We start from the raw sequence: 10,875 nt of genomic DNA, 5'->3' as shown, positions 1-10,875 counted from the left end.
GTGGGCCGGGAGAATCAGGGGCCGGTGCTCGGTGGGGAGGTTGCTGGGGGGGGCAGCTGGGGCCCGGGAGAGGCAGCGGGCCGTGGGTGGGAGGTGTGCTGGGGGCAGGGGTGGGGGCACTGGGGGCCGGGAAGAGGCAGAGGCGGTCGAGGTGAGGTGGGGTTGGGGGAGGTGCTGGGGGTGGGGGGCGCTGGGGGGCCGGCAGGAGGCAGAGGCCGGGGGGGGAGGTTGCTGGGGAGGCTGGGGCCGGGGGGGCATGGAGGGGCGGGTGGGTAGGAGTGCAGGGGGCCGTGTGGGGGAATGGGGTGGTGGGGGTGGGGGGGAGGTTGCTGGGGGCCCCGCCCCACTCACCGTCCGGGGGGACCCGCTCCAGCCGCACGCGGGCCCCGCTGGCCTCGGCCGCCGCCAACACCTTGAGGCCCTGGGCGCTGCCCTCACTCAGGAAGAGCCGCATCCTCGCCCGGCCACACTCCCCGCCACCCGCTGATGCAACGGATCCCCCGGGCCGGGCCGGGGCGCCTGGGACCTGTAGTCCCGCCGGCGGGACTACGAGCCCCACAATGCACCGCGGCAGTGTCGTGAAACGGCCGCTAGGCTGGTGGTTACCAAGGAGAGGGGTCTTGGCCGGGGTTGCTATGGTTACCAGGAAACGGGGCTCGGGTGGCCATGGTTACTATGGTTAGGGGCCGATCCTCCCCCCAGTTGATCTCATTTCACACACACACACACACACACCTCATTACCCCATGCAAAATGTCCGTAGGAACGTCACAGCACCACGCTGTGATGTCACCAGCACTCGCCATGACATCATGGGAGCATTGTCACGGGGGGGGGGCGGGGCTGCCTGACGGAAAGCCACGACGTCATGGGATTGCACCCCACATCACGCGTGACACTCGCCATTTCTGACCGCACACTCGCTTCGCCCTCACCTTCGCATGCCGCCTCTGGTGATGTCATAGCCCTTCTGACGTAGGAGACGATGTCATGACATCAAGACCTCACAGCGTTCCCAGGGACAATGGGCTGGATCAATCTGTCTAGGGTTTAACCCTTCTCTGGCCCCATTGTTACACAGAAGGGAAACTGAGGCACAAAGACACAAAGTGACGTGCCTATAGTCACCCAGTGAAGCTGCCAGAGCAAGGCCTTGAACCCAGGTTATGTATGTGCCCCACTGCTGGCCCACCCTTCCTTTCGGTGTAGGCTGTGGAGTTTGCTGGGAAAATCCAGGAAAGTTCAGATTGGGGCTAACAGCTTCCTTCGTAACAGACAAGACGAGGATAGAGACTCCCAAACCCTCAGACCTGCAGCACTTGGGCGCACCCCAGGGTGCTCACTGGGGTTGTGAGGAGGCCAGCGTGTGCTCCAGAGCTCAGCTACCGCACAGACCAACCACAGCAGCATGGCACAAGAGAGCAACGAGCAACAATACGCACCAGACTCCGCTGCCGGATGCACACTCGGCTCACAGCATCACCTTCCCTGGCACAGCCTGAGTGGAGAACACCCACTGCTCACCCTTTGAGTCAGTGACAGAGCAACAGATGGGACCCAGGAATCCCGAATCCAGTCCTCTGTTCTTGCTGCTAGAGCACACCTCCTTCCAGAACTGGGAACAGAACCCAGGAGATCTGGCGCCCCTCCCCCCGCTCTAACCACCAGACCCCACAACCAGGAGCAGAATCCAGGAGTTCACTAGTCCCTCCCACCACTCTCATCCACTAGGCCCTGCTCCCTTCCCACAGCCAGGAATAGAACCCAGGAGTCCTGGTGCCCTCAGCAGCAACCAATCTCTGTGCCCAGGGCCAGCCCTGGCTGCCTGTCACATGGCCGAGGAGGTGTCACTACAGCTGCTGACGTGGGCCTGTGCTGTCCCAGGACCCTCCTCCTTTGGCAGCCGCTGCTGCGAAGCTGTCAGCAAAGTAGCAGGAGGTCCTGCAGTGAGGGAAGCGACTGGACAGTGAGCGGCCAGGTAAGGGGCCTAATGGGACAGGGAAGGACTTTTTTGCCCAGCCTCTTAGACAGGGAGAAGGTACCCACACTCCAGGCACTGAAGCCCTCGTGAGATGCTGCTCAGAGCCATGGGGCTCCCTAGAAAGATACGTAGGGAGGGGGGCATCTCTGCAAGTCTCCCTCCGAGATCATGCACCAGTGGGAAAAACCCCGTCAACGCAACACAGGTGCTGCTGCCTGGGCATCCCATACAGGTGCAAAGAGCCACTGCTGGGCTAAATCCTACTACTACAGCCACGCATGGGCATCGTCCAGCTGGAACCACGCACAGCCACTGCCGAGCTGGTGCCACGCACGGCCATGATCGGGCAGGAGCCACACATAGCCACCGCCGGGGTGGTGCCACGCACGGCTGCAGGTTGTCTGAGGCACAACTTTGCAAGAGGAAAAGCGCTGAGCCGGCGATTCAAACCACATGTTGTCTGTCTCCACACCGCCCCCGGCACGCAAGGAAGTGCAGCTTTCAGAACAACATCTGGGGGAGCCACCCAGGCTAAGCCGGGCTGTCCAGGCTGCAGGGACGGAGAATAAAACAGAGGGGTGGTAGTTGGGACTCTTTACTCCTGGGAACGGTTGAAAGGGGCAGACTAGGCAGGGCTGCTGCCTGTCCAGATTTTCCCAGGATGGGCCATTTCTGGAGGTGTAGCTGTCTTGGGAAATGTGCAAGGATGCTTGCACTGCACACGCTGCCAGCTGTCCAGTTTTAGAGGCTCAGGATCACCCACCTATCCTATGTTTTTGTACCTCAGAAGTGGCTGCCCTAGGACGAGGCCCCAGGCTTCCCAACGCCCACGAGGGGGGCAAGCAATTGGTAAGAGAGAGAAGGAGGAAAATCCAGGTGTGTTGTTTGTGGGAGATGCAGATTCCCATTTTCCAGATGGAGAAACTGAGGCCGGGGTAAATGAAATGGTTTGCCCAAGATCACCAGCGAGTCAGCGGCAGAGGAACCCTGATCTCCTAGATCCCTGCCCTGTATCCCATCCCCACAGCAGCCTCCCTCCCTCTCAGTGGGCATGTCTCTGATTGCCCAAGCCATCACGCCTCCCTGCGGCTCCTGTTGGATTTGGCAGAGGTTTGCTCAGCGCCTCAGCTGCATTTTCGATGGACTACCGTTGGTTTCATGCAGGGCCGAGGGTCCTGTTTAACCGATGACTTGCCAAGGACAGTCCATTTCAGAACTAGCAGCTTCGGGCGAGAGGAAGGGACAGAACTGGACAGAGGCAGGGGTAATTGACAAGGCTCGGCTGTCAGATGCAGTCCCCCAGAGTGACTAGATTGAAGGGGTCTCCAGGGAATAGCCCCCTGGCCAAGGGGGGGCATGCCGTATTTTGGAATCAGTGATAAAGAAGCAGAGAAGGCCTGGGGGATGCAGAGTCTTGAAGGGCTGTTAATCCTCATTGCTGGCTGCAATGTAGGCACCACCCAGAGCTAGCTGCATCCCGTCAAATTGAGGTTTGTCCTGGGGGGTGCGGTGGAGTCTGATGAGGCCCCGGCAGGGAGGTGGGTTAGAGGGAACAGGACTCTCCTATCACATGGGTCTTCCCCCGACCCAGTTCTCTGCTTCCCATCTGGGCTGAGCATGGGCTGCGCCCCAGGGCGCTGGAGACAGAGACTCACTCTGCTCACGCCGCAGCTCGGCTCACAGGAAGCCGGTGCCCATCTCTGAGCGGAAATGCGGTACCTGCGCTCTGCACGTCGGGGTGTGTGTGTGTGTGTGTGACTGTACGAAAACAATTAAAACCAGGTCCTTTGTGCTACCTCAAGGGCGGGGGGAGGGGAGTGAGGCTGGGCCAGCGGCTGCCTTTTCGGGGTCCTCGACTTCAAGACCCCCAGCCGCTCCTCCATCCAGCCGAAGCATCTCAGAGACGGAAACCAAGAACACACACATACCCCACCCGGTCCTTGGCCAGTCACTCCAAGCCTTAATTGCCCTCCTTGGTGCCAACTGGCACCTTGGTTCTTGGCTGCACAGGGGAAGGCGTGAACTGGCCCCATGCAGCGCAGAGCAAACACCAGTCCTGCCGCTGGAGATCCCGACAGGCGCGCTGTGTCTGGCTCCCCCTTCCTATAGTCACATGCAGAATGGGCAGTCAGGAGCCAGGAGTCCTGGGTTCCATCCCCAGCTCTGAGAGGGGATGGGGGGATCTAGTGGTTAGAGGGGGGGCCTGGGAACCAGGACTCCTGGGTTCAATCTCCAGCTCTGAGAGATGATCTAGTGGTTAGAGCGGAGGGCTGGGAGTCAGGACTCCTGGGTTCCACCCCTGGCTCTGCTGGTAACTCTGCCTTGGGGGTATCCCCCTGTCGTGCCCCAGGTTCCCACTCTGTCAGTGGGGCTAGGCTGACCTGCTGACAGGGCTTTGAGAGCCTGGGCTGGCAGGGGTTTCACAGATTGTGGAGGAGTCAGGGCCCTGCACCCCCATCTTCCTGCGATTCACCGTGACTCTGAGTAACATAGAAGGTTTATTGGACGACAGGAACTCAGTCCAAGACAGGTCTTGTACGTACAGGCAACAGGACCCCTCAGTTAGGTCCCTCTTGGGAAGGGGGTGGGCAGGGAGGCCAGAGCCCTGTTGGGAGGCAAGATCCCATCTGAGCTCCCCTCCATTTCCCCAGCCAACTCCCAACTGAAACTCCCTCTAGCCATCTCAGCCTCCCCCTGGCTCCTCCCCCACCCTTTATCCAGTGTCTTGAGCAGAGGGTGTCACCTGGCCTCCAACCCCCCTCCTGGGTTCTCCTTTTACCTGCTCAGGTATCCTCCCTCAGGGAAAGTCTCCCATCCCCAATGCAGCCAGTCCCAGCAAAACTCCTCTGCAACCTTCCCAGGTCAATGCTCCCCACCCAGCATTCAAAGAAAACATCAAGAACATTCCGACTTTGTCCCAGGGGCGCCAGTTTTGTAAGCGCAGCCCTGGCCTTCACCCCTTGGTGACGGATGCACCCAGCTCAGCACCCTGGTACCCTTCAGTGCCTGCTTTTCTCCTTTCCCCCCAGGTCCTGCAGGCCACCCCCATGGCAGCACCCCGGCGGTGGTGAGTCCCTGCGTGCTGCACCAACACCTCCAGCCTAGCCCATCCCGGAGCCTGAGGTCCCTCCTGGCCACGTCCTCTCCTTGGGTTCAGGGCAGCTGGCCCCCTCCTCTGCCCAACCCCATGCAGACGCCTGCCCCTGTGGCTCTGGGCACGTGCAGCGGACCCATGGGCACAGAGCCTGGGCTGAGCCCCCTTGCCATGCCGATTCTCGGCTCCATCTCCATCCCCAAGGCCCAGGGCGCACAGGCAGAGGAAGGGGCCTGGAAGATGCCCCCCAGGGTCATGCCTCTGGGGGAAATGTTGGGGTCACCCCGGGGAGGAGCGGGGATCCCCAAAGCTGTGTCTCCACCATACAATTGCTGGTTCAGGCCCTGGGCAAGAGCCGCTTCTGCTCTCCTCTGCCCAAGGCTGCCTGGTCCCTGCCCCCCCACCCGACAGAGCCAATCACCTCGAGCTGTACGTGGCCGCCTGCTATGAGCCACTGGCTGGAAAGCCGCAGAGCTGGCTGGCTTCCTGTTGTAGCAGCATCTGGGCTTCCTGTAGCCATGTGGCCTCACCCACTGGCCACTACCAGGGCACTGAGCACTGGCTTGGACATGTCCTCTGGGGGGGGTAAGGCAAGCAGCCATGTCCCAGTCAGTGCAGTGCCCCCCCGTCTGCCCCCCGGCTGGTCCAGCAGCAGGCCTGAGGCCAGGAGGTCTGGGACTAGGGGGAGCAGTGGGTCGGGCCGCCTGGGCACACACCGGCACCGTGCGTCCCAGAGGGGGAAGCCCCCATTCCCCGCACCCCGAGCCAGCTGGTCCCCCTTTCCCCGTGCCATTGAGGCCAACGCCCCATGTCTCAGCCTGGTCCCCTGCCTTCTTCTTCCAGATGACGGTGCTGGGCCGCGGCTGGGCTGGGCTCGTGGCGCACACTGAGCGGCCAGCCACTCTCCCCCTCGCTGAGATGCTGTCAGGGCGGTGGCGACTGGAAGGCCGGTCTTGGCGCCGGGCCGGCCCCTCATCAGGCTCCTCGGCCGTGGCGCTGCGAGCCCTCTATGACTACCAGTACGAGGCGGAGGATGGGCGCCAGGTGGCCATCGAGGAGGGCGAGCGCTTCCTGCTGCTGCACAAGTCCAACGAGGACTGGTGGCAGGTGCGGCGGCTCAGCGATCCCCGGAGGGCACGGCCCATCTTCGTGCCGGCCACCTACGTGGCGGAGGTGGCCCCTCAAGTGCAGGATGGCCCATGGCTGAGCGCCACGCTGCTGGCAGCCACTGGCACTGGGCAGCACCCATCCCCGGGTGAGTGTCTGCCAGGGACCGGGGTGAGGGCTCCCCTCCCAACTTGGCACGAGTGGATACTGGGCTGCAGGGACTGACCTGGGGGTGTCACAGATCCACAGGATTAGGTCCGATCTCTGGGAGGAGCCAGACCCCCTCGCTCTCTGTCCAGGGTCTCCCACGTGGCTTCCCTGCCTCCTTAGACTGGCCTCCTGGCCATCAGCCCCCCTGTGTCCCGCCAGAAGCTCCGCCAGCGAGTCTCGCTGAGACAGACCCCTGAGGGTGACTAGTCCGCTCTGTGCCCCTCGCCTGCCAGCTGCAGGGGCACTCCCATGGCGGGTATGTCACCGGGACCCTGGCCCGGGAAGCCCTGGGCTAGCGCCGAGGGACAAAGGCTCTGGGCACCCCAGCAGTCGGCCAGGCTGTGGGGAACCCCCTTGTTCCAGCTCTGACTCTCCGTACCCTAGAGCCCACCTCCTATGCAGTAGCCAGCCCTTCTCCAGCCCCTCGCCCACTCAGCCCCCCTGCGGAGAGGCGGGGCCCAGATCTCTGTCCTGGGTTGCTAGGTATCAGTGTCTGGGCAATTGGGGTGGCCATTGTATTCGCAGCCGCTCCTGGGATTAAGGCCAGGCCAGCCGGGCGCCACCCACACCTCCACCTCTTCGCCTGCCCTGGGAGCAAACGGCCCTTTGCCACCCCGGGGAACAGGGTGGAAACTGAGGCGCGCACAGGCTTCTTGGAAATGTTACAAAATTCTCGTTTTGTCACAGGGGGTTCAGCAGGGGACGCTGGCCCCAGTGTGGTGCTGGGGGTCTCTGTGCTGCAGGGAGCTGGGTGGGGGGCTCAGCAGGGGGCTCTGTGCTGCAGGGAGCTGGGTGGGGGGATCAGCAGGAGGCACTGGGCTGAAAGGAGCGGGTGGGGGGCTTAGCAGGGGGCACTGGGCTGCAGGGAGCTGGGTGGGGGGCTCAGCAGGGGACGCTGAGCTGCAGGGAGCGGGTGGGGGGGCTCAGCCAGGGCACTAGAGGAGGCTTCTGTCAAATGAGCTGTGAAGCCAGGGGGACAGTGGGGTCATGTCCAGAGCTGGCGGGGGGTGTCCCAGGCTCTGAGCTGAGCAGTGGGGGACCCTCTGTCGGCCCAGGTGCTGTTCATAAGCCGAGGCGCCGCCTTCCCTCCCCCCGCTGCCCCCTGGCGCACCAGGGGCTCTGACCCAGCTGTTCTCTCCCCCTTGCCAGGCCTGCAGCCACGGTACCGATCCCTTCAGGACCTGTCCAGCCCCCCAGCCCAGCCTGCTGAGCCTGGCCACCACTCCTGCCACAGCCTGAGCCTGCCAGCCTGGGACCCCGGCCCCCAGCTCGGCCCGGCCCACCCCGTCAGCAGGAGCATCAGCGCCACCGGCCTGGCCCAGAGCCCCGGCAGGGACGCGCTCGCCCCCAGATGGCAGCAGGAGCGGTGCCCGGAGCTGGTGGGCCAGGGGGTCAGCCCCCCTGGAGTGAGTATGGCCTCTGGGGGGAGGGGCAGGGGTGTGTGCATCTGGCTCCCCCCACCGTCCCGCCCTGCCCTTCTCCACATCACCTACTCAGAGCAGACAGGCAGGGGTGGAGCAGTCCCACAGCGTGTGGGCAGCCCCCCAGCTCTGCTGGTGCCCCTCACTCCCAACCTGCAGCCCCTGCTAGCCCAGCCCTGGGCTCCCCACCCCCAGCTCTGCCGGTGCCCCTCACTCCCAACCCGCAGCCCCTGCTAGCCAGCCCTGGGCTCCCCACCCCCAGCTCTGCCGGTGCCCCTCACTCCTGACCCGCAGCCCCCTGCTAGCCCAGCCCTGGGTTCCCTGGCTCTGGCCTTGGGTTCATTTAGGAGCCTTCCCCGTCCCATCCACCCGCCTTCCTCTTTCTTCCTTTCTCTGACCACAGGGAGGGAAGTGTAGGTGCAAGGGTTGTGCTAACCCACAGGATGTGGGGTGAGCTGTGGGAGGGGCTGCCCCACGGGGTGCAGCCTGGAGCAACACTACAGACTCAGCTCCCCAAAAGTTGCAGGCCCAGCTGCTGCGGGGGGCCGGGGCTGAGTGTTCAGCGGCCCCCCTGGGGAGGGGGACTGACGGGCTGAGCAGCAGCGCCAAGCTGTGAGTGTCTGCTTGGGACCTGGGCGGAGGGCAGGCAGCAGGACTTGGGTGGCAGGAGGGGGAGGAGAGAGTCATGGGGAGGGAGGAAGGGCACTGCAGGGAGGGAACCGGGTGCAGAGAGGCACAGAGTAGGGGACAGAGGGGCTGAGCAGGGACGAGGGGGCCGGGAGTATGAGGGCGGGGATGATGGGTGAAGCAGGAAGTGGTAGGGTGGAGTGGGCAGAGCAAGGGGTTGGGGACAGAGGGTTAGGATGGGGGGGACCAGGGGGCTCAAGAGGGGGGAGGGAGCCAGGGGCTGAGGACGAGGGGGAGCAGGAGGCTCAGGAGGGGGGTGGGAGCCGGGAGCACCAGCTGACACGCGGCTCAGGGCCCCTGGCGTTGTTCCAAGCCGCTCTGGGGAAACGGTTACTGACCTTGGCTAAGGCAAAAGTTTATCTGCTTCGCCCAGGGACGGGAGAGAGAGGGGGCGAGTGTGTCGTGGGATCCCAGCCCCGGTGCTCAGCACCTGCCCCGGATCCTGCCAGCCAGGACTCTGGGGGGGGGTCCCCCTTGGGGCTCATTCCCTCCCGGGCAAGGAACCGGCTCGGCTTCGGCGCTTCATGGGTCTGACCTCAGTCATGCCGTGAGCTCCCCTGGGGGAGCCTGACATGCCCCCCAAGGGCCCTGCCCCCCCCCCACGGACGGCAGGGACCCCCAGGCAGCGGGTGACAGGCGGGTTGTTAGTCACTGGGAATCCAGCACAGGACAGGGCTGGTTAGCACCCACCAGAGACGCTCAGCAAAGTGCATCTGGGGGCGGGGGAGAGCCCAGGGCCCTCCCCCCCCGAGTCCCAGCCCAGGAGACTGACCTCTTCCAGCTGCCAGCCCCCCCCATCTCTGCTGGTGTCCCTCACTCCCGACCCGCAGCCCCTCCTTGGGGCTCTGCGAGGAACTTTGGACCCTCTGCTCCCACGCAGGCTGGATTCTCTCTGACTGTGCACCCCCGACTCTGACATTGGGGTGGGGGGTCCTCTGTAGCTCCTGGGGGCAGCAGCCCTGACAGTAACCATCACTCCACATGCCCTGCAGGTTCCACCCCCTGGAGCCACCATGGAAGAGCCCCCGATTTACTGCAACCTGGAGGAGATAAAGCGGGTGAGGGGGGAGCCCCCCAACCCCTGCGGCTCCCCGCTGCAGGTGCTGGACACCTGGGAGCGCCACCTCGACCCTAGCACCGGCCGCAGCTACTTTTACAACCCGGAGACAGGCGACAAATCTTGGAAACCTCCACGGCGCCACCGGGAAATGGTAGGGGAGGCTGCCCCGTTGTCCCCCTGGGCTGGGTGTGCTGCCCGGCCTTCTATGCCCTAGCCTGGCTGAGCCAAGCACCCGGGCTGCCCGCCAGGTGCCTGAGAAGGCTCAGCACTAATTGCTCTAACGAAGCACCCCAGGCAGGGGAGGGAGCTGGGGGGGCCATGGGCAAATCCCGGGAGTCTCCTGCTGCGACAGTGTCCCAGGAGCATGGTACCAAGAGCAGAGCAGGTCAGGAGGGGCCCCGGCAGAGCTGCGGGGAGCCCAGGGCTGGGCTAGCAGGAGGCTGCGCGTTGGGAGTGAGGGGCATCGGAAGAGCTGGCGGGACCCCAGGGCTGGGCTAGCAGGGGCTGTGGGTCGGGAGTGAGGGGCATCGGAAGAGCTGGGGGGAGCCCAGGGCTGGGCTAGCAGGGCTGTGGGTCGGGAGTGAGGGGCACCACCATGCTGCGGGATGGGGGCACTCCCTGACTCACTCCCCTCTCCCATGCAGAGTTTGCTCCCTGTGGAGGCCCTGAGCCCCGAGGACTCAGCAGCCGCTGACCTGGGGGAGACGCTGGCGCAGGGCGGGGGCAGTGTCCGGGCTGCCCGGCTCAGCTACACCAAATCCATGATCTTGCCAGAGTCCCGCGTACCCAAGGTGAGATGCCCACAGGGAACTGGGGTCGCGTGGGGGGGCTGGGGGCAGCGCTCTGTTGTTTCTCTGGGGTTGGTGTGTTGGGGGCAGGGCTGGTCCTTGGGCCACGTCTTGGGGGGGGGCACGTGTCAGGAGAGGGGTGTGTGGACTGTTCGGTCTCTGGGACTGCAGGGTGCATGGGGGGTGGGTCCTTGGCTCTGGGGGGGCAGGAGCGTGTATGGGGCAGCAGCCCCATGTTCTTTCTCAGGAAGACTGTGTTTGGGGCGTGGGTGAGCATTCTAGGGGGAGCCCCATGCAAATCCAGCATCCTCCTTCAGGGAGCAGGATGTTGGGGGCTGGGTGGGGGGGCAGGGTGCTGTGGGACTGGATGGGGAGGCAGGGTGTTCAGGGTAGGGTGGGGGGCCGGGCATTGGGGGTATGGTGGGGGCAGGGTGTTGGAGAGCAGGGTCAGGAGGCTGGGCATTGGGGGGAGCATGGTGGAGGCTGGGTGTTGGGGGGCATGATGGGGGCAGGATGGGGGGTGGATT

General features: G+C 64.3%; 2 protein-coding genes across 4 annotated transcripts in view; one reads left to right on the top strand and one right to left on the bottom strand.

Moving 5' to 3' along the window:
- MARS1 (methionyl-tRNA synthetase 1) overlaps positions 1–551 on the bottom strand; it is a 12,534-nt gene extending 11,983 nt beyond the window's left edge. For all 3 annotated transcript variants that reach the window (XM_032770086.2, XM_032770087.2, XM_032770088.2), the window contains exon 1: positions 352–551. In XM_032770086.2, the coding sequence (XP_032625977.1) occupies positions 352–454 (103 nt within the window). In that variant the 5' untranslated portion in view covers positions 455–551. The remainder of the gene's footprint in view (positions 1–351) is intronic.
- A 1,756-nt stretch (positions 552–2,307) lies between these two features.
- ARHGAP9 (Rho GTPase activating protein 9) overlaps positions 2,308–10,875 on the top strand; it is a 19,499-nt gene continuing 10,931 nt past the window's right edge. The window contains exons 1-6 of the mRNA XM_075061215.1: positions 2,308–2,562; positions 5,011–5,048; positions 5,893–6,330; positions 7,542–7,798; positions 9,493–9,711; positions 10,205–10,375. Of these exons, the coding sequence (XP_074917316.1) occupies positions 2,435–2,562; positions 5,011–5,048; positions 5,893–6,330; positions 7,542–7,798; positions 9,493–9,711; positions 10,205–10,375 (1,251 nt within the window). The 5' untranslated portion in view covers positions 2,308–2,434. The remainder of the gene's footprint in view (positions 2,563–5,010; positions 5,049–5,892; positions 6,331–7,541; positions 7,799–9,492; positions 9,712–10,204; positions 10,376–10,875) is intronic.

Source organism: Chelonoidis abingdonii, chromosome 26 (assembly GCF_003597395.2).
Source record: "Chelonoidis abingdonii isolate Lonesome George chromosome 26, CheloAbing_2.0, whole genome shotgun sequence".
Lineage (NCBI taxonomy): Eukaryota > Metazoa > Chordata > Testudines > Testudinidae > Chelonoidis > Chelonoidis abingdonii.
This window is presented reverse-complemented; position numbering and strand designations above follow the sequence as displayed.